Here is a 22,737-nt window from a genome sequence, read left to right as displayed (position 1 = left end):
CACCCCTGCACCCCAACCAATAGACCCCACTCCATTCCCCTCCCACAGCTAGAGCTAGAACCCAGGCGTCCTGCCTCCCAGCCCCCCGTCTAACTACTAGACCCCTCTCCCCTCCCATAGCTAGAGCTAGAACCCAGGAGTCCTGCCTCCTAGCCCGCCCCCACCCTCTAACCACTAGACCTCCCTCCCCTCTCAGAGCTGGGGATAGAAGCCAGGAGTACTGCCTCCCAGTTCCCCCCCTCTAACCACTAGACCCCTCTCCCCTCCCACAGCTAGAGTTAGAACCCCGGAATCCTGACTCCAATTCTCTGCCCCCCCCCCCCCCCCCACACACACATGCCCTTCCAGCTGGCACAGGGGCCTGGGCTCCAGCAGCCGGCTGCTGGAGTGATGATCATGCAGCAGCCATGCTCAAGCCCTAACCACCCCCCACAGGGGCAGGGGACCTGGGGAGCTGGCTCCTCGCCCAGTGCTGAGCACTGAGCGCCTCCGGCCCCCCAGGCTGCCTGCTGGCACAGCACCCAGCTGAGCTCTCACCCCCAAGGGGCTGGGAAATTGATGCATTAGGATGGAAGCATTGGGCCCAGCTGGCTGTTTGGGAACAAAGCAGGGAGGGGGGCCTGCGGTCAGTGCAACTGTGCCCATTAGCGTCACTAAGTGAGCGGGGCTCAGAGAGAGAGAGGGGTGGGGGGAGCCGTAACACACACATACACATGCACGCACACACACACTCATTCCTTCCAGCAGGGTCGGAGACACACACACAAACACACACACACAAACGTACCGGGTCAGACCAAAGGTCCATCTAGCCCAGTATCTGTCTACTGACAGTGACCAATGCCAGGTGCCCCAGAGGGAGTGAACCTAACAGGCAATGATCAAGTGATCTCTCTCCTGCTATCCATCTCCATCCTCTGACAAACAGAGGCTAGGGACACCACTTTTTTACCCTTCCTGGCTAATAGCCATTTATGGACTTAGCCACCATGAATTTATCCAGTTCCCTTTTAAACATTGTTATAGTCCCAGCCTTCACAACCTCCTCAAGTAAGGAGTTCCACAGGCTGACTGTGCGCTGTGTGAAGAAGAACTTCCTTTCATTTGTTTTAAACCTACTGCCTATTAATTTCATTTGGTGACCCCTAGTTCTTGTATTATGGGAATAAGTAAATAACTTTTCCTTATCCATTTTCTCCACCTCACTCATGATTTTATAGACCTCTACCATATCCCCCCTTAGTCTCCTCTTTTCCAAGCTGAAGAGGCCTAGCCTCTTTAATCTTTCTTCATATGGGACCCTCTCCAAACCCCTAATCATTTCAGTTGCCCTTTTCTGAACCTTTTCTAGTGCTAGAATGTCTTTTTTGAGGTGAGGAGACCACATCTGTACACAGTATTCGAGATGTGGGCGTCCCATGGATTTATATAAGGGCAATAGTATATTCTCTGTCTTATTCTCTATCCCCTTTTTAATGATTCCTAACATCCGGTTTGCTTTATTGACCGCCTCTGCGCACTGCGTGGACATCTTCAGAGAACTGTCCACGATGACGCCAAGAGCTTTTTGCTGACTTGTTGCAGCTAAATTAGCCCCTTTCATATTAGCTCCCATTATCATACACAACCATTAGTTTAGTTCGTACATGGGTAGTGGTGGGGGTGGAGGTTTGGATCATCCAGCATTCAGCTGAGACTGGGACCTCAATGGTGGCCCAGTTAATGAGTCCTGGCTCCCAGCCCCTGCCTGCTCTAACCTACCAGACTCCACTCCTCTCCCAGAGTCATGGGTAGAACCCAGGTGTCCAGGCTTCCAGCCCCTGCCTACCATGACTAATCAGATCCCATTCCCCTCCCAGAGCCAGGGATAGAACCCAGGTGTTCGGGCTCCCAGCCCCTACCTGCTCTAACCTACCAGACCCCACTCCCCTCCCAGAGTCATGGGTAGAACCCAGGAGACCTGGCTCCCAGCCCTCGATCCAACCTCCAGGGAGAGAACCCAAGCATAGAGCCTTTCACAACCTACCCTGTCTCTTCAGCAGGGAGATGCCACCCATCAATGCCACATCTGGGGAGGCCTCGCTGCGCCAGGCCATGAAGGTCACCACGGCCGTGGCCTTTGGCTTCATCTTCTTGGCAGGGGCGGCCGGGAACGGGGCGGTGCTGTGGGTCACGGGCTGGAAGCTGCGCTGGACCCCCAACACTGTGTGGTTCTTCAACCTGGCCGTGGCCGACGTGGCCTCCACCTCTCTGATCCTGGTCACCGTCCTGTACCTGTCCCTGGATCTGGACTGGCCCTTTGGCTCCGTGGCCTGCAAGTTGGCCAACTGCCTCTTCGGCTTGAGCCTCTGCAGCGGGGTCCTGCTGCTCAGCGCCATCAGCGTGGACCGGTGTGTGGTGGTGGTGGCCCCGGTCTGGTGCCGCAATCACCGCACGCCACGGCTCAGCTGGGTGGCCTGTGCCACTATCTGGGCCCTGTCGCTGGCCACCTTCGTGCCCAGCTCCTTTCTCTTCTCTGAGCTATCTTTGGAGAGGAACCGGAGCTCCTGCAGCAACCTGGATGTCTTCCAAGACTGGAGGCGCCAAGAGGCTAAGATCTTGACCGTGTTCATCTTCCTCTCCCAGTTCCTCCTGCCCTTGATGGTCATTTCCGTGTCCTACTCCATCCTGGTGGTGGCCATGAGGCGGAAGAGGCTGACCAAGTCCAGCAAGCCCCTCTTGGTGGTCACCAGAGTCATCTTCTGCTTCTTCCTCTGCTGGTCGCCCTACCATGCCTTGGCCTTAGCCAGGATCTCCACGGCCCACATGCCCAGCGCCGTGCGCCTCGTGGCCATCCCTCTCTCCAAGTGCCTGGCCATGTTCAACAGCTGCATCAACCCCCTGCTCTACGTCTTTGCCGGGAGGGAGTTCCAGGATGCTGTGCGGAGGCCGCTGGTGCAAGCCTTCAAGGCAGCCTTCGAAGAGGCGCCACCAACCCATGTGTGACGGGGGAGACGCCATACTGCAGGGATCCAGCTGAGGGAGCTCTCCCCTGGCAGGCAGGGCTAGCCCTGATGCCTCAGCATGGCACTAGGGGGCGCTGTGCTGCAGGGGGCGGGATGGGGGCTCTCCCCTGGCGGTCAGGGCCAGCCCTATGCCACTAGGGGGCGCTGTACTGCAGGGGGTGTGGTGGGGGCTCTCCCCTGGGAGTCAGGGCTGGCCCTGATGCCTCGTCATGGCACTAGGGGGCGCTGTGCTGCAGGGGGCGGGATGGGGGCTCTCCCCTGGCAGTCAGGGCCAGCCCTATGCCACTAGGGGGCGCTGTACTGCAGGGGGTGTGGTGGGGGCTCTCCCCTGGGAGTCAGGGCTGGCCCCGATGTCTCAGCCTGGCACTAGGGGGTGCTGTGCTGCAGGGAGTGGGCTGTCCCCATGCAGTCAGTGCTGGCCCCAATGTCCCCCTAACACTCAGGAGTGCTGCAGGCGAGAGGACAGGGGTTCTCTCCCTGGCAAGTCAGGATGACCCCATGCCCCAGTGTGGTGCTAGGGGCGCTGTGCTGCAGGAGCAGGCGGGGAGGCCTCCCCTGCAGTGCTGGCTGGCCCCAATGCCCCAGGCTGGCACTAGGGGGCGCTGTGCTGCAGGGAGCAGGGCGGGGGCTCTCCCCTGGCAGTCTGGGCTGGCCCCAATGCCCCAGGCTGGCACTAGGGGGCGCTGTGCTGCAGAGAGCGGGGGGCTCTCCCTTGGCAGGCAGGACTGGCCCCCATGCCCCTGGGTGGCAGTAGGGGGTGCTGTGCTGTGCTGCATGGGGCAAGGTGGTAGCTGCCCTTGCAGGCAGGGATGGCCCCCATACCCCAGTGTGGTGCTAGGGGGCGCTGTGCTGCAGGGGGGCTCTGCCCATTATGAGAGACCCTGCCTGGGACATGGACATTTTCCTATGTCACCTGCCCCTGGGTCCTTTCCTCTCAGGTTGGGGGCAAAGCTGTGGCTAGAATCAAGATCTCAAGCCCCGTGTCCCACCTCCTCTCTCCTGGCCTCAGGTGGGAGCTGGCCAGGAAGCACAAGTGCAGTTTGGAAGGAAACTCCTCCCACCTTGGTTCTGAACAGAAACAAAAGACACCTAACGTAAAGATACCAGATTGTGAAACTTGTCACAGCAGGTTTGAAAAAAAACCCCAAACCCAAGGTTGGTTTGGGCGCATGGGAACAGTTTGATGCCACCAGGACTTGTTAAATACAATTGATAAAATACCAATCATATAAAAATGACTATTGACCAAGACATGACCACCCCCACACCCCCTGAAACGGCGACTTGTTTGCCTTTGCTGTATTTCAAAAGCCCAGCCGAACCCATTCTGGTGTTTCCATTTGCTCCATTGCACAACGCACCCAGGTCAGTGGTTCCTGTCTTAATAACAACAGGAGATACATCTATCTCCTAGAACTGGAAGGGACCTTGAAAGGTCATGAAGTCCAGCCCGCTGCCTTCACTAGCAGGACCAAGTACTGATTTTTGCCCCAGATCCCTAAGGGGTCCCCTCAAAGATTGAACTCACAACCCTGGGTTTAGCAGGCCAATGCGCAACCCACTGAGCTATCCCTCCCCTAGAAACATCAAAATCATCAAATCCATCCGGAAACCCCAAAAAAGGGTCATTTTGAAATGAAACAACTCAGCTAAGTCCACCGGCTTTGAACCTGCCTCCCCTACCAGGGAACTGTCTCTGAACAGATGCCTTCCCCAGCCTGTGTCCATTTCAATCCAGTGGTGTTTTCCAACACAGACTCCGCCCTTTGGAAAACCTCAGGCAGCTCTCCTGGAGGGGGCAGCCTCCACTGGGGGTACAAAGAGCCCCCCAACAGGTGACAGACCCATCTCTGCCCCCAGCAGTCATGGTACTTACAGGGAGAGAAGGAAGGGATCAAGAGGCTGTTCTCCAGGGGCTTGGGGAGGGATCCTTCCCCTCAAAGGAGCCCAGCTGGCTCAGGGGGACAGGGAACATGCAGGCCCAGCTCCAGGCTGGCTTGGGGAGGGGCAGGGAACAGGACATGGGCATTTTCCTCTATAGGGGGCAGAGCCCCAGGCTGGGGGAACTGGCTGGCTCGGGGAGCAGGGATGGTCCTAGGGTCCTCGGCTACTGCAGCACTTGTCTGGGAGGAAACTGAAATTCCAGGGAAAGGGTCACAAACTCCCTCAGTGCTTGGCCTGAGGCCCTCGACTTGCCAGCCCCAGCTCAAATCCCTTCCAACGCCCACAAGTCCCCACAGAGGTTTCATGGGGACACAGAATTTTCCATTACAGCCTGTCTCGGCCACTGCAGCTGCCTTGCTCTGGAGCTGGATAAACAGCTACCCCATCCCAGAGCTGGTTGCCTCTCAGCACCACATGAAGGGTTCCTGCAGAACCAGCCCCAGTGCCCCACCCCAGAGGTAGCTGCATCTCAGCAGTAGGTGAGAGATCCCTGTATAAACAGCCCCTGCACCCCACTGCCCCCTAACATTGCTTCAACCCTCTAAGATCCTCTTGTTCCACCCTCCCCTGAGGACCACATAGCTCTGTCCACACCATAACCACGCAGGAACGATCGAGCGTTTTATTAGTCATGGAGAAGAAAAAAATAAAACAAGTTTTCACAAAAAAACCCATTAGCTTGAAAGTGACGTTTCACTAACGGTGGGGGGGGGACGGGACGGGAGGGACTTGTGTTAAAGGGTGCAGGGGGTTAGGGATGACCCTGTATTTGCTCAGTGCATGACCACCAGGGCAGCAGTGAAGGGAAGGGTCACACTGGGGCACAGGCGTTTGCGTGGTAAGGGTGGGAGTGGGACTGATCCAACCCCCCTCGACCTCAAGAGACCACCCCATTCCCCACCAGACAGCTGTGATGCCCCACCCCTTCCAGGCGAGGGGCACAACCCCCAAGAACTTAAAGCAGAGGAATGGGGCAGGACTGACAGCCATGGGGCTAGAACCCAGGGGAAATCCTGAGCCAATTCCTGCCCACCCAGCAGCACCTGAGGGGTGGGGGCTTTTCCCTACCACCACTGAGAGGCCACAGGGTGATCTTGGAGCAGATTTTACCCTCCCCCCCCCCATGACCCAGACCAAGGTCAAGAACCCCCACCCCAAACACTGCCTGTAAAATCCCAGCTCATTTCTCCCAGTGTAGCTCCCCATGGGGGCTGGGGAAAGGGGCTCAAACCCTTGTGAGGGTTTTGAGAATGTCAGCTGACCAGCTGCGGGGGGGGGGGGGGGGAATGTTCTAATCAGCATCTCACACCCTGGAGAGATCACCCGGGGGGGTTTCAGGCCCTTTGCCCCATGGCTGAGAAGCATCTTCAGCCTCCTTGAGGCTGGCATCAGGCAGGCACCTGCCAGCATGAACCTGCCCAGAGCCAAAGGTGAAACTGAAAAAGGAGACCACCGCCCCAAGCCCAGGGTGAAACTGACCAGCACTGAAATTGACATTGAAGAAACCTGTTTCCATGGGGAGGTTTGGTCTTTTCTCTGCTTAAAACTTGCCCCGGGGGGTGGTTCGGGCAGTGGGAGGAGTTTTGATTTTGGGGGGCAAGTGCAATTTACTAACCCCCCCTCAGAGCTATGGGGGGGGCTCTCTGGGAGGGACGGGGGCCTAGGATGGCGATGCTGAGTCTGGAGGGTGTTTAATGCTGCAGAGGAAGAGGAGAAGGCGGCGGATTTCAGCGGAGGGGAGTGAGAACGATGGATGAAGGAGGAGGAGAGCAGGGACACAGTGCACAAAACCAGCTGAAAGCGACCCTGCCCCTATCTCCTCCTGTGCCCCTCACAAGCTGGGCAGGGACTGGAGGGGCGAAGCTGCCGAGAAGGGACACGACGAGCCATCCAGAGGGGGAGACACCGCAGGGATGGGGGACTCCAGGAGCAATGAGGCGCCCCCCAAACTGCAGTGTTTGAGTGTGGGGAGGATACTGGGGGACCGAGTGCTGTGCCCCGGGTGAGTGACCAGATGGGAGAGGGACTGTCGGAGGGGGAAGGGCAGTGATGCCCTGGTGAGCTGATGCCCAAGGGGCTGATTGGAATGTGGGGGGGTCTGTATTGGGCTGTTGGGCACCCCTACCCAACAGGGGTTCATACACATGCACAGAGGCTTGGGGAGGGGCCGGGGACCGAGGGGCCAACGGCAGCTGAAGGTCAAGGAGACGACAGGGCACATCCTCGGGGTCAGGCCAGCGCCAGCACTGTGGGGAGGAGAGGAGGGGGTCAGATCACAGGGTCATGGCTCTCAGCCCCAGATACCCTCCCCCCTTTCCGGATGGAGGAGCTCTCCCCTGCAGGCCCATCCCCCCACAACTGGAGAATCGCAGAAGCCAGATGGGGTATCACTGAAGCGCCCCCACACTTGAGTCAGAGTGGGGGAAACCCAGAAGCCCCCACCCCAATCATACAACACTGCCCCTGATATGATGTGGGGGAGGGAGTTCAAGGCTGAGCCGGATCAGAGGGGAACAGGGAACCCATTCAGACATCTGCTGATTGCCCCAGGGAGAGAAGAGGACATCTGGAACTTCCCCTTTGAACCCCAAACCACTTGGATGTCTCCCCGCTCCATAAAGGAGCCCCCTGCTATGGCCACCCCATCGCACACAGCAGAGAAGGGGTCTTTGACCAAGACACCCCCAAACCCCATGCTCCCAGCAGGTCTGAGTCCCCCCACAGCTGGGGAGGATTGGGGACGGGAGATAATGACTACAGACCTCGCCTAGCACCCCCCACCCCCACAGGGTCCCATGAGGCTGGATCACAGGCAGGGCCCAGTAACACCCCGCTCCCTCTACCTGGTGCAACCCGGTCCCAGCCCCTCCCCGTACCGGTCAGGGCCTCCTGTGCGAAGTATTTCACGTCAACATCCTGGTCCTGCGTGAGCTTCTCCAGCACGGGCTTCACCTCATTCTGCAGGGTGCTGCGGGGTGCAGCGGGGGAGTTAGGGGAACCCACACAGCAAGAGACATGGGGGGCAGAGCAGACTGGAACCTTGGCCCAGGGAATCCTCCCCCCCACACTCGCAGCTACTCCGAGAACCGCAGCTGTGAGTCCTGCCTCCCTCTGCCCCTCCCCTTGATGCCCCCAGCCCTGCCTCAGTACTCCCCCCCCACCCCCACCCCCACCCCCTATCCCCAAGCTCCTCTAGAAGATCCAACGTCACCTTCCCAACCCACCCAACCCTGTCGACAACCCCAGCCCGGCCCAGCCCTGCCCCTTGGCTGTACCTGTTGTCCAGGATTGGTCCTATTTTCTGCAGAGACTTGGCTACGTTGAAGCGGACGTTGGCCACGGCATCGCCCGCCATGCGCAGCACAGTGGGCAGCATGTGTTTGGTGGTGATCTCCTGCCCGCACACCTCCGAGAGCACCTGGGGGGCGGGGGGAGAGTGTTACGCCAGCGCTGAATCTGTGCCGATCGCCCAAAACAGGAGTAGAACCCAGGAGTCCTGGCTCCCAGCACTAACCTGTAGACCCCCATTTTCCTCCCAGAGCTGGGGAGAGAACCCAGGAGTCCTGGCTCCCAGTCCCCCGCTCTAACCCTTCGGCCCCCCAACCCAGGCATCTGGGCTCCCCCTGCCCCTAGCAGGGCACTCACATTGATGCAGAAGAGCGTGGTCATGCGGTGCAGGTAGTTGGGGTCATTCGACATGGCCAGCACTTTGGGGATGATGGTGGCGTGGGCCCAGTCTTTGCCAAATTTCTCCACCAGCTTCTTCAGGTTGCTAGTGGCTGCCTCCCGGATGGCGTAGACTGGAAAGGGAGGAGAAAACACATCACCAGGGTGGCTGGGGCTCTGCGCCAATCCTGGCTGCTGGCTACCAACAGTGGCACGTTAACCCCGATCCCTCCCCCCTGAGATCTGGGCTAGGAAGAGTCACCCTCTGGATTCTAAGTCTTCAGGGGTTACAATTCACCCTGCTCCCGGCAGCCCACATTCACCTGGTGCCCAGTTTATCCCCCATTTTCAGCAGCTGCCCTGCAAAACACAATATTTGTCGAGGTTTTCCCTCTATGTTTCTGGGAATTCTCATGTAAAACACAGGCGCTTTCTGCTTCAGCTTTCCCTGCCGTGCAAGAGTTGCCGATTGTCCCTAATAATCCCCCATCAGATGCCAATAGAAATCCCCACCAGCCTCGGGGCTTGGGGTTTCTCGTGGCCAAGGCGGTGAAGAATTGGCTGTTCCTTTTAAACAAGAGCTGGGATTTTTGCATGATCTGAGTCCAGAAGTGCCGAATTGGATCAGCCGGCGTCATCGCCGCACAGCACAGGCCGTTCCATTTCCTCCAGCTGCCCCCGGATGGAGTCCTACAACTTGCGCGTGGCTAAGAGCATCTTCCAGAGATACCTCAAGTCTGGATCTGTGCCTTATTCTCACATGAATTTAGGTGGCTCCCCTCTGGGAAGAACTGAGGAAGCCAGGCCGAGCCACGCCCAGGAAGCAGAGCAGACACTGGGGGGAACTGGGGATGGAGTCCTGAGACAGGGCCCACCCGGACCAGGAAGAGATGAACGGCAGGAGTGGCTGGCGAAGGGAAGCAGCAGGTGAACGCTGCTGGGGAAGACACGAGGCGAGAGGCGCTGGGCCAGGCAGCAGAGGGTTTCGGTGGAGCCCGAGAGGGGCTGAACTATTAATTCGGGCACCTGGGTTGGGCTCTAAGCTAGACCTTTTGCTGTCGTGGAAGGGGAGTGAAGTGACAGGTGGAGAACCGAGCCACCGACTCCCCAGAGATGGAGTTGGGAGAAGACCCCAGCTGGGACTGGAAACAGCCACTGGAGGAGGACGTGTAGGGTACAAGAGGCAAAGCCCTATGCAATGCCATGTCCAACCACAAGGGGAGCCCTGGAGGTGAGGATGCCCCACCATTTACACCCCAAGCCAAATCACACAAGCAGGCCTAGGATGCTGCATCTCTAGCCCTCTGTCCCACCCACCGCCCTGCAGCTGAGGGGAATTCTCACCTCCTCCTGCCCCTACGTAACCCCCTTCAGGAGTGGACTACCCCTGGGGAGCCCCCCACACATTCCATTCCAGAGCAGTGGGGGAGTGAAATCAACTGAGTCTTGCTCACCCCATAGCACTGAACTGAGCCACAGAGCTGAGGAGCAAAGCTGTCCTGAAACCAACCAGACTCCTGTTAATTGCATTTCCCTGAGGGAAGTGACCTAGATCTTGTCAGTGTCACTGGCTGTGACAGCTCGGACCAAGTGGATGGGGCTATAAAACCCCCAAGCAGAGGCTCTGGGAGCTCTTATAAGTCAATAGACCAAAGGGCAATTAGTCAGCAAAGGGTAATTTGTTTGCATTCGAGTAGGAAGCAGAGCCTCTGTAGTGGCTGTGTCTGAGCGGCGCCTGGCAGAGACAGCTCTGGCCCCACAGAGCGCAGTCGAAATGAAGGAAGGAAGGAGTGAGACCCCCGATTTCTAAGCAATCCAAGCCCTGCTGGTGGTTACAGCCAGTTTGTGGCACAGCCACGAACAGAGCCCAGGAGTCCTGCCACCCAGCCCTCTGCGTGAGTCTCAAGCAGCCTTTGCCTCCTGTGACCTTAGAGCCCATCTCCCACGATGCACCACTGCTCGGTCAGAGTTGCGAGGCTCCACCCTGCAGAGGCGAAGTCCCCACTCAAACCAAGGGCCCTAGAGCCAGCACTGCCCATGGGGGGAGCCCTGAGGGGCGGGTCCCTGGAGCGACACTCACCATGATCCACCAGCCAAGCCATGCACAAGGAATTCAGCTTCTCGTCAAAGAACTCCACCCCCTGGAAAGGAAGAGACCGTTAGCTCTGGAACTCAGTGCCAGACCCGGGACACGGTGGGAGAGACGGGGCCTCTGGAAAACAGGCACTGTTCTCATTTCATGGATGAGGGGCTCCTGGAGGAGAGAACCCAGGAGTCCTGGCTCCCAGGCCCCTGATCTCACCCACTAGAAACCCCACTCCCATGGGTTCTCTCCCTAGTTCTGGCAGGAGTCCTGGCTTCCAGCAACCCCAGGCCTGACGAATTGAGCTCCCTGCAGCACAGCGCCCCCTAGGGCATCGGGGCTAGTCCTGACTGCCAGGGGAGACCCCTGCAGCACAGCGCCCCCTAGTGCTACACTGGGGTACCGGGGCCAGCCCTGACCAAGTGAGAAGCCTAGACCCCCTTATTCAAATCCTGATCAGGCATCTCCCCGCTTAGCAAGAGACAGGACACCAACCAAGCCTGACCCTCCAGGCCCTGAATCATGAAGCCCCCTCGCTCCCCATGGCCTCCTTACCAGCTGCCCGGCCAACAGGGGCATGTACTCGATGATGGCCAGCCTGACGCGCCACTTGGCATCCTCGGCCAGCTCCACGATGGCCGGCAGCAGCGACTGCGAGAGCTGCCGGATGCCGATCACCTCGTTGACGCAGTCCAAGTTCGAGATGATGTTGAGCCGAACCTCAGGGCACTGGGGGGAGGGGCAGAGCTTAGAGCAAAGGCTTTCCACACAAGATGGAACCCAGGAGTCCCAGCTCCCCAATGCTGTAATCACTGGGACCCACTCCCCTCCCAGAGCCAGGAATTGAACCCAGGAATCCTGGCTCCCAGCTCCCCATGCTATAATCACTAAACCCAACTGAGCTCTTCCCAAAGGAAAAAACAGCTACCAGCAAGACAGGAGCACAGCACAGTGGCCCCGAAATGCAGCCACCTCTGGGGCGGGGCTCTCACCTCGTCCTTGAGCTGGGCCAGGAAGAGCGGCAGCAGGTGCTCGATGGTGTTGTCCTTGCCCAGGATGGGTGACAGCCCCATGATGACAGAGGCCAGCGCCGACTTGACGTGCTGATTGGCGTCTGACACCAGCTCCTGCTCGGGGAGGAGGGGGGGTGTTAACACAGATGGACCGACGCCAGCCTCATGGCACTGTGAACTGCAGGGGCTGCCTCCCACAATCCCCTGTGCTCCCCTTAAACCTCCCATGCCTCCTCCACCCTCAACCCCCCCCACCTCACCCACTACCCCTTCACACTCCTGTCCTTGGTGGCAACCCCTGACCCCAACTCCCACCATCCTCTTATGCCCGTGCTCCCTGGGCCCTCTACATCCCTCTCCCCATGCTCCCCTGCCCTTCCACCACATCCTGTGCCCCCTATTCTCACACCCTCCTCCCCCCGACACCATGCTTCCCTCTACCCCATTGTGCCCCTATGCTACCCTACCGCCCACCCATCCTTCCCCTGTTAGAGGCGGGATGCCAGCAGCAAGGGGGAATCAGGTTGAGCCCCAGCCCATACCTTGATGCAGGGCAGTATCTGGGTCATGATGACGTTCTCACGGCAGTCGGCTGACAGGTTCTCACAGAACTCTGGGGAGGGCAGATGGTGAACGGGGACAGGGGTTAACGAGGGGGAAGCAGCTCCCATAGGGGGCTGGGGCCAGCTGCTTCAGGAGGCTGGCACAGGGGACCGGAGTTCAGACATGCAGCAAGTGACCTTCCCCCACCCCCTTTGTCTCCCCAAGTCTATTTGCTCCCTCCCAAATCTCCCCCCAACAGCAGAAAGGACCAGGATCATAACCACCGTCCATCCCCCTCCCCCTATGGCCTCCCCCAAGGGGCCAGGATCAGCTGAGGTCAATACCCCACACCCAGCAGGGTAGGACCACCCCTGTCTATCCAGTCCACGAGACAGGCATGACCATTCCAGCTCCAGCCAATTACCCTGGGCTCCAGCCACGGAGTTCCCAGCCTGTCCCTGGGGGACACTATAACCAACACACAGCCTCACCCACAACCTCCATCCACCCTCCCCGCAACAACCCCTTCTGGCTGGTCCTTCCAGAGGCAAATCTTGACAGAGGGGGCACCAAGGCTGACCTTTGACCTTGTGGGAGGCAGCAGCCCGCACCTCGGCCTCGCAGTCCTTCATGAGGTTCTGGAAAGCCGGCACCAGGTCGGTCTTGGTGATTTCAGGCCCGACGGCTTTCTGGAGCTGTGAGGGAGAAGAAGAGAAAGGGCAGTGGGTCAGCAAGGGACTCACAGGTCAGAGCATTTCAGGGATCCGGGCCCCAGACAGATGGGGAGTCACCAGATCAACAGCCTGTCAATTTCAGCTCAGGGGAAATTGACAAGCATCAACACTGTGCAGGGATCTCAATTCCCACTGGCAGCCCCTGCGATCCCAGCCCTGGGCTCCCGCCTCCCTCAAAGCTCTGCCAGTGCCCCTCACTCCTGACCCACAGCCTCCTGCCAGCCCACACAACATTAGGTCACCGCAGATCACTGGAGCGAGGAGGAAAGCAGCAGTCACCTCTGTGAACTTATCAGCCACCATGTACCGGACCCGCCATGATTTGTCCTCTGCCGCTTGCCGTAGCGTGGGCATCACCAAGGACTCCAGGTCCTCCTGGGGCAGGAGCTGAGCGATATTGACGCAAGCCTCCACCGCCAGCAAGCGCACAGAGTCCTGCGGGAGAGAGGCAGGGATGGGTTAACGCCAGACCCCACTCCCCTCCCAGAGCCAAGAGGAAGACCCAGGAGTCCTGGGCCCCACCCCCCTCCTTGAGTCAGGGAGAGAACACAGGAGAACCCAGCCCCCTCCCCCACGCAGCTCTCACCTGCTCATCGGAGGCCAGGTTGGAGAACATGGGGATAATCTCGCCCTTCACATGCTCCAGCTCCAGGACCTTAGCGAACTCGCCCAGCTTGGAGGCTGCCGCCCTCCTCACCATGGGGGTGTCGTCGGAGCACAGGTTCCGGAAGTACCTGCCGGGGACAGGGGAGTGAGATGCCTGTAAGAGCTCCTCCCTGTCACCCCGGTTCAGCCCCAGGGCTCATCTAGCCTGGTGTCCCACCCTGGATCAGACCAGTCAAAGGAGGGTGAACCTCATCTCAACTGCCTCCAATCAGAGAGAGAGAGAGAGAGAGAGACTGATCCCATTTCTGAGGGGGATTATGAGGTAACAGGGACTTGTTCCATGGACACGGGGTCCCTTCCGGCCCCGTGATTAGCCCTGCGGGGGGAGGGAGGGGTCCCACTGACCCAGAGGCTCTCACCCAGCCCTGCATTCAGCCCTGCAAGGGTCTCCCCCAGTCACACAATCGGCCCCATAGGGGTTTCACTCACTGCCGGAGCTCTGCCTTGACCGAGCTGGACACGCGAGGGTAGCAGACGCTGAAGAGGCCACAGGCCGAGGTGCGGGAAGTGAACCAGTCACCTCCCGCCAGGCGCTTCACCAGGGGCACGAAGTGTCCCTCCAGGTCCGAGGGCGAGTGCTCATGGGAGATGGCGCGCAGTGACTCCACCGCCTTGTCTCGCACCACTGTCTCCTCCACCGTCGCCAGGCTCTCCAGGGGGGGCTGCGGGGGGCAGTGAGATCGAGGCTGGACTGATTCCACCCCTGCTTGGAGTGGGGAGAGAACCCAGGAGTCCAGCCCCCTCCCCTTCCCCCCCAAACCCACAACACCCCACTCAGAGCTGGGATAAAACCCAGGCGTCCTGACTCCCAGCCCACCCCCACCAAACCACTGGACCCCACTCCCCGGCTTAGAGCTGGGGAGAGAACCCAGGCATCCTGCCTCAAAGTTCCCCCCACTCCCTCTCTAACCCACTAGACCCCACTGCCCTCCCAGAGCTGGGGATAGAACCCAGGCGTCCTGACCTCCCACCCTCAGTGCCCCTACGATGAGGCTCCATGCCCTAGGTGGCAGGGGTCTGACCTACCAGTAAGCAGTGCACATATTCGGGTCCCCCAACCAGAGCGGTGAAGGTCCCCAGCTGTTCAGCCAGAGCCAGCAGCACCTCGTCCTCATCGTAAATCGTGTCTGCAAGAGAAGTGGCAGGTGAGCAGGGAGAGGACGAGGCGATGGACGCCTTGGAAAGCCAGGCGCGTGGGTTCAGAGGGGAATCGAGAGCCGCTAGTTGACTCATCACAGGGCCCTGTCTCACCAACTCACCTGGACACAGGGTTTCAGCAGTAGCGTTCCAGAGCCTGCTCCTGCCATGAAGGGGGGGTGGAAAGCCTACAGCCCCCGCTCCAGCCCTGCAAAGCCCCTGCCCCCCTCACCCCCCGCCCACCAACAGCCCTGTCCTCAGCCACCAGTGCTGGCTCTTGCTATCCACCATTTAAAAAGCACAGCGGTCGGCGGTAGTTTACTCAAGGTCAAAGTGGGGGTAGAACCCAGGAGTCCTGACTCCCAGAGCCCCTTGCTCTAACCCACTAGCCTGACTGCCCTCCCAGACCCAGGGCGAGAACCCAGGAGTCCTGCAGGCCAGCGTGGAGCCCTCTGGTTACCTGTGAGGAAAGGCAGGAGCTCACTGCGGGTCCTCTCCACACCGAGGGCCAAGGCAATGGTGGAGAGTTTCTTGATGCTGTTGAGCCGTAGCTGTGTGGAGAGGAGAGTGGGTGAGAACTAGGTGACCGGTGCAGACCAGGGAGGGGGACGCTGGGGTAAAAGCTAGGTCAGACCCCGGGGATCTGAATCACCACTGAAATCGGCTTCCCACCTGGCGATTTAAAAGCAAGGCAATTTGTAATGGCGGCTTTCCGCAAGGGGATTGCAATTGCCTCACTTCAAATTGCGATTTAAATTGCCAAGTTTAATTAACTTCTCCATTTGGGCTGCAGTGATGGTCTAAAGAAAGGCGCATTCTCCCTGGCTGATGGGACCATTAAAACACGTCAATTACAGTTAAATGGAGCCCTCAGCCTAGACTTCGTTCGTCTTTTGGCTGCTTAGAAGGAAACACTAACGATATACGTTGATTTAAGCAATTCTAGAGCACAGTATTTTCAGATGCTTATTAATGACATCTGTAATCTGTTAGAAAAAAGTGACTGATCAGTGGCTCGTTCACTAGCTAATTCACTTCTTCCTCGTGATTTATGTGGAGCTGCATTCGGACGGCGACTGGAATTTAATTACATACACAAAACAGCATGTACAATTTATTTGTATTAAATAATCTCTCACACAGAAGTGCAAGTCCTCGGTCCCCCACAGGAGCAAGTCCTTAATATAGTAGATGACCTATTGAAGCAGATTTACAGAGCTTAACTGAAAAAGTTAGATATTTTCCCCAATTCTTTCTTTATACGGAAAAGCAGCCTTTCAGTCTAAGTTTGCGACAGACTCTCAGATTCAGCATTTGTTTTTTATTAAAGAGTTTTAAGAGACTCCTAAGTTCAGGCCTGAACATATTAAACATATAAAACTCAGATTTTATTTTAAGCAAGTTTATTTGAAAAAATTATTATTCTAATTTAAACAAAATAAAAACCTGATTTAAATAAAAACACATCACTCTTTATCAATCCTGTAGCCACATGAGCATTGCTGCTGGGACAGGAATGAATTTCAGCTCTTGACCGCTGACTGCAGCTACCTCAGACCTCCTTCCTGAGGCCAACTTTTGATATTGGCCCCTGCCCTGCTGGGAACAGCACTGAGAACCCACCAACTCATGACATGCAAGAGACTATCAAAGGGCAGTGATTACACTTCTGGACACACATTTCTTCTTGTGTCCCTTTGCTTCCTTTATCAATTTTCTAGTCNGCCACCAGTGCTGGCTCTTGCTATCCACCATTTAAAAAGCACAGCGGTCGGCGGTAGTTTACTCAAGGTCAAAGTGGGGGTAGAACCCAGGAGTCCTGACTCCCAGAGCCCCTTGCTCTAACCCACTAGCCTGACTGCCCTCCCAGACCCAGGGCGAGAACCCAGGAGTCCTGCAGGCCAGCGTGGAGCCCTCTGGTTACCTGTGAGGAAAGGCAGGAGCTCACTGCGGGTCCTCTCCACACCGAGGGCCAAGGCAATGGTGGAGAGTTTCTTGATGCTGTTGAGCCGTAGCTGTGTGGAGAGGAGAGTGGGTGAGAACTAGGTGACCGGTGCAGACCAGGGAGGGGGACGCTGGGGTAAAAGCTAGGTCAGACCCCGGGGATCTGAATCACCACTGAAATCGGCTTCCCACCTGGCGATTTAAAAGCAAGGCAATTTGTAATGGCGGCTTTCCGCAAGGGGATTGCAATTGCCTCACTTCAAATTGCGATTTAAATTGCCAAGTTTAATTAACTTCTCCATTTGGGCTGCAGTGATGGTCTAAAGAAAGGCGCATTCTCCCTGGCTGATGGGACCATTAAAACACGTCAATTACAGTTAAATGGAGCCCTCAGCCTAGACTTCGTTCGTCTTTTGGCTGCTTAGAAGGAAACACTAACGATATACGTTGATTTAAGCAATTCTAGAGCACAGTATTTTCAGATGCTTATTAATGACATCTGTAATCTGTTAGAAAAAAGTGACTGATCAGTGGCTCGTTCACTAGCTAATTCACTTCTTCCTCGTGATTTATGTGGAGCTGCATTCGGACGGCGACTGGAATTTAATTACATACACAAAACAGCATGTACAATTTATTTGTATTAAATAATCTCTCACACAGAAGTGCAAGTCCTCGGTCCCCCACAGGAGCAAGTCCTTAATATAGTAGATGACCTATTGAAGCAGATTTACAGAGCTTAACTGAAAAAGTTAGATATTTTCCCCAATTCTTTCTTTATACGGAAAAGCAGCCTTTCAGTCTAAGTTTGCGACAGACTCTCAGATTCAGCATTTGTTTTTTATTAAAGAGTTTTAAGAGACTCCTAAGTTCAGGCCTGAACATATTAAACATATAAAACTCAGATTTTATTTTAAGCAAGTTTATTTGAAAAAATTATTATTCTAATTTAAACAAAATAAAAACCTGATTTAAATAAAAACACATCACTCTTTATCAATCCTGTAGCCACATGAGCATTGCTGCTGGGACAGGAATGAATTTCAGCTCTTGACCGCTGACTGCAGCTACCTCAGACCTCCTTCCTGAGGCCAACTTTTGATATTGGCCCCTGCCCTGCTGGGAACAGCACTGAGAACCCACCAACTCATGACATGCAAGAGACTATCAAAGGGCAGTGATTACACTTCTGGACACACATTTCTTCTTGTGTCCCTTTGCTTCCTTTATCAATTTTCTAGTTCCCCTTTCTTCCGCTATATAGATATATATATATATATATTCTTTTTTTATAGCTTCCTTCACTTTCCTTCAACAACAACAAACTGGTGTGATTTAGTTGTTAAGCAGCATGGCTTTCTTCCTTGATTGGGGCTTTTCAGGCATCCAGTGGGATTCATAACCAGTGATGTATTATCAGTCACATTTCCTAATTCAATTCTTCCTCCCAGTTGATTTGGCTCAGTTGTCTTTGGCTTTGTGAAACTGGCCCTTTTAAAGCACCAAATAAAAATCTCTCTCACTTGTCTGGACTTCATTCTGTTTGTACATTACAAATCTGATCAAGTCATGATCACCCGCACTTAAGTTACCATTAGTTTCTAGGTCTGTGATTAGCTCCCCTTTACTGAGAGGACGAGAGCTAATATAGAATTCCCCTATGTTGGATGCATGTGGGGAGAAGTGTGATCTAGGGGTTAGAGTGAAAGGAGCCTGAGAGCAGCGATTTCTGGGTTCTCTCCCTGGCTCTGGAAGCGGGATGGGGTCTAGTGCATTAGAGCACAGGACTCCTGGGTTCTGTTCCTGTCTCCTTTCTGAGTTGGGAAATTGTCCTCTAACACTTACAAATCCCAAAGATGTTTTAGTACTGGCAGCCTGAGAGCTCCAGCGCAGGTCAGAGTGAAGCCCCTCAGGATCTCACTTTTTCCTCCAGCACATTATAGATCTGTCCTCCTATTCCCCAGCATGGACTACAGTAAACCCCAACTAATGCATCTTGTGCTTCCTCTGTTAGGACATTTATCCATAAGCATTCAAGATCATTTTCTTCCGAGTTATCAGTGACTCAGAAACAGGTGATGTCATTTTGACAGCGCCCCTTCCCTTCTGCCCACTCGATCCTTCCTAAAGGATTTATAACAGGGGTTTTCAACCTTTTTCCACTTGTGGACCCCTAAAATTTTTCAAATGACAGCATCGACTCCTTTGGAAATCTTAGGCACAGTCTGCAGGCCCCCAGGGAACCATGGACCACAGGTTGAAAACCATCCTTCTACGGTAACAACTACCTTTTGCTGACCCATTAAACACAGTCTGCGGACCCCCAGGGATCTGTGGACCACAGGCTGAAAACCACCAGTTTATGACCATTGATATTAACATTTCAGTTGTGCAAATCACCCCACCAGGTTTCAGTAATATCACCTCGACTGAGCTTTTGCTCATAAACGAGTAATTCCAATTCCTTTGGTTTGTAACCCAGGCGCCTAGCACTGGAGTACAGGCAAGTCAATAATTTCTTCTCTTCATGCCCTTCTGTTCCTTGATTAATTTTGTTCTCAACATCTCAATTCTGTGCTCAGGGCTCGTATCTTCCCTCTTTTTATCCTTCTCTTTTGTTACTAGTTTAACACCCTCCTGACTAATCCAGGCAATCCCTGAGAAGGTCAGTCCCCCTTCCAAGCTACACAGCCACCACTCCCCATAGAAGTTGGGCCAATGTTCACATTCAGATAGGAACAGAACCCAGGAGTCCTGTGCTCTAATGCACTAGACCCCACCCTCCTTCCAGAGCCAGGGAGAGAACCCAGAAATCCCGGCTCTCAGGCTCCTTTCACTCTAACCCCTAGATCACACTTCTCCCCACATGCAGCCCAGAGCCTCTCCCCCTCGCAAGGTCTACTCCCACACCCCTTCCACTGCATCACCACTGGGGCATCCTGCCTGGCCAGTCCTACTCTGCCTGATATACCCACCCTGGGAGCCACACCCCAGAGATAGCCAGATAGAAAGGCCCTGTCATAGAACACACTCCCCACCACTAGCACATCCCCACAGGTATGCAATTAGAGCAGGGGTGGGCAAACTACAGCCCAGGAGTAGCATTCAGCCCTCCTCCAGACGTTTTAATTTGGTACTCAAGCTCCTGCCAGGGAGCAGGGTCTGGGGCTTGCCGCTGCTTCTGGGAGCCATGCAGAGTGGGGCATGTCCCCCTTCCGGCTACTAAATGTAGTGGCAGCCAGGGGGTTCCACATGGTGCCTCTGCCCCAAACGCTGTCCCTGCAGCTCCCATTGGCCAGGAACCATGGCCAATGGGAGCTGAAAGGGCAGTACCAGCGAACAGGACAGAGTGCAGGGCTGCCTGGCTGTGTTTCCACATAAGAGATTCGGGAGCTGCTTGAGATAAGCGCTGCCAGGAGCCTGCACCCCCGATCCTCTCCCATGTCCCAACCCCTTGCCCCAGCCCTGATCCCCCTCCCGCCTGCCAAACCCCTCAGTCCCAGCCTGGAGCACCCTCAACCCCTTATCCCCAGCCAGAGCCCTCACCCCGCCCCCAGCACCTCAACCCCAGCCCAAAGCCCCCTCCCACACCCAGAACTCATTTCTGGCCCCACCCCAGGGCCCACACCCCCCAGCCAGTGCCCTCACCACCACCTGCAACCCAACCCCCAAATTCTTGAGCATTCGTGGCTGACCATAGAAAGATGTGGCCCTTGGGCCAAGAAGTTTGCCCATCCCAGCTTAGATCCCCATGGCAACCCTAAAACACCATATGTTGATCTAATTATCCCCCCCCCCCCCCCCCGACCCACTCACCCATGGACAATCCCCCAACACACACACATCAAGACCTCTGCTCCCATATTCTCCATCACCCACCACCCTCATCCTTAGCCTGAGATCAAAGCTACCGGAGCACCCCCTGAACCAAGTCCGAGCCCCCTATCCCCCCAAAAGGAAGAGATCAGAGCACTGTGCCCTCCATATATACCATGGTTATATGGCAGGAACTTTTCCAGCCAATCACACAGGTGCTTCCTAGGGTAATCCCCGTATTGGTCCCCCGGGGGGCATGCCCCCCCTACACCACAGCCTTTCCCAGCCACTTTTATGCAACAGCTCATTGAGGGGAGCCCTGAGATTGGTTTTTACAAGCCTTGGCCAGCATTAATCATGGAGGAGTCTAGTAAGGACCAATCTCAAGGTGCTTATGACAAGGAAGCCCTAGGACTGGTTGTGATAAATGACACTCTCCTGGGATATGCCCCAACCAGCCACATTCACTACCTCCCAGGGGATGCCCGGGACTGGCTCCCACAGACCATGCTCCCCAAGACAGAAACTTCCCCCAGCCAATCACAGAGAGAGGTGAAGGATTGGCTCTCACAGGCCCCACCCCCACTCTATGTACCACAGGGGGGCCCCAGCTCAGCGGCATATCAGGGAATAGCTTGTAAGTTACTCTTTTAAGAGCCTCTCTGATTGGCTCCCTGACTCCCCAGTATATCATGCCCCCCATCCCCCAAATCTGGCCAATCGCATCCACCCCACCCGTGGGGAACGAGGCGTGGCCTGTGATTGGCTACGGGGGATATACCTGGGAAGGAGCCAGCCCCCCCCCCCCGCATCACACCCCAGATCACGTGAGCCAAACCCCATGATCGGCTCCATAGGCATCCCACAGCCAATCAGGGGTCAGGGCTCACTGAGCCAGGAGAAGAGAGACCCCGCTGGAATGAATGGGGGGGACGTTCAGCCAATCAGCGGCCGTTTCTCATCTGACCCACGGGGCGGGGGAACCAGACACACTGGCCCCCAGACTCCCATTCAGCCCAATGCGGCACTCGCATCCAATCAGGCGTCTCCTCTCACGCTCGCAGCGCTGCTGAGGGGATGAGAGGCGGCCCGTGATTGGACGCCGGACCCCGGGCTCCGTTCGCCGTGCGGCTCCCCGCAGCCCAGCCTCCTCCCCGCGGCCCGGCCGCCCCAGCCCCGGCCGGCACCTGGACGTCCTCGTTGCGCAGCTCATCGATCAGCACCGCGATGGGGTAGAGCGAGTCATCTCCGTCGGCGGCCGCCATTTTAGCTCCCAGCTCCGGCACTAAGGAAAACGCGGGGTGGCCTCCGCAGCTTTGCAGGGGCGGCTCCGCGCTGATTGGCTGACGGCTACTTTAGTCCCGCCTACTATCTTAGTTCATTGGCTGATCGGCACTAGCCTCGCCCTTCCTGCCACTCCATTGGCTGACTCCCGAAGCTGGACTGGAATACCATTGGCTGAGAATTTAACCAATCATCTGAATTATGATTGCCTAATGCCACACCTTTCTCCCGCCCATTTTCTATTTCCATTGGTTCTCGGTGCATATTTCCCGTCTCCTCCATAACGCCATTGGCTAATTCGCGGACTAAATCCAATTATATGAATAATACCCAAGATGCCTTCTCTGCAATCCCATTGGATACTGTTTCATTGTCAGTCCAGCCCTCTTCTTAATTCTATTGGATAAAAACACTAAAACCCGCCTCCTCCCTCAGACTATTGGATTCGACCGCCATTCCTGTAGCCAATTCTCCCTACCTATTTGTTGCTTTCCTTGAGTGACAGGCATCAAACCCCACCCCTACCTGAGACCTCGCTTTGAATAGAGTGTAGGGCAACTAAACTTGGTGGTGAGGGCGGGGCCCTGAAGGCGGAGTGTATACGTGTTGCCCCGAGCAACTGTGGTGTCGGCCATGTTGGATCCGTCCCCATGACAACGGCACTCACAGGCCTTGGCAGTGATAAGGTCACCGACCTGTGGCGTCATAAGACCCGATCCTCAATGATGTCACACAGCTTTTGATGACGTCATAACATACCGTGATGTCACAGCACAACTGCCTCTAATATGATGCCTCATGCCAATGACGATGTCCCACAGAAACTGAGTTCATGTGCTGGTGCTGATGTCATAACACCCATTGTGATGTCACCACAGAAGTAATGATGTCATAATGCCCAG

At 56.1% G+C, this 22,737-nt stretch overlaps 2 protein-coding genes across 3 annotated transcripts; one reads left to right on the top strand and one right to left on the bottom strand.

The window, feature by feature from the left end:
• Positions 1-1,985: 1,985 nt before the first annotated feature.
• LOC116838284 (chemerin-like receptor 1) lies at positions 1,986-3,131 on the top strand. The gene has a single exon (XM_032803333.2). It carries the CDS (start codon positions 2,047-2,049, stop codon positions 2,983-2,985), a length of 939 nt encoding a protein of 312 aa, XP_032659224.1. The 5' UTR covers positions 1,986-2,046; the 3' UTR covers positions 2,986-3,131.
• Positions 3,132-5,557: 2,426 nt separating this feature from the next.
• PPP2R1A (protein phosphatase 2 scaffold subunit Aalpha) lies at positions 5,558-21,852 on the bottom strand. Of its 2 annotated transcripts, XM_032803315.2 has the most exons (15): positions 21,739-21,852; positions 16,716-16,806; positions 14,681-14,781; positions 14,084-14,316; positions 13,575-13,722; positions 13,268-13,423; positions 12,835-12,949; positions 12,254-12,324; positions 11,691-11,825; positions 11,254-11,427; positions 10,696-10,756; positions 8,595-8,749; positions 8,225-8,367; positions 7,826-7,917; positions 5,558-7,195 (listed from the first exon to the last, which is right to left on the bottom strand). In XM_032803315.2, the coding sequence occupies exons 1-15, from the start codon at positions 21,814-21,816 to the stop codon at positions 7,179-7,181; spliced, it is 1,770 nt and encodes a 589-aa protein (XP_032659206.1). In that variant the 5' UTR covers positions 21,817-21,852; the 3' UTR covers positions 5,558-7,178. The 2 variants fall into 2 exon arrangements, with proteins under 2 accessions (XP_032659206.1, XP_032659207.1); XM_032803316.2 differs by lacking the exons at positions 16,716-16,806; positions 21,739-21,852 and adding an exon at positions 15,252-15,336.
• Between the last annotated feature and the right edge of the window lie 885 nt (positions 21,853-22,737).

The sequence above is a fragment of the Chelonoidis abingdonii genome, chromosome 11 (genome assembly GCF_003597395.2).
Source record: "Chelonoidis abingdonii isolate Lonesome George chromosome 11, CheloAbing_2.0, whole genome shotgun sequence".
Taxonomy (NCBI): domain Eukaryota; kingdom Metazoa; phylum Chordata; order Testudines; family Testudinidae; genus Chelonoidis; species Chelonoidis abingdonii.
Note: the sequence above shows the minus strand (reverse complement) of the source record. Positions and strands in the feature narration are given on the sequence as shown.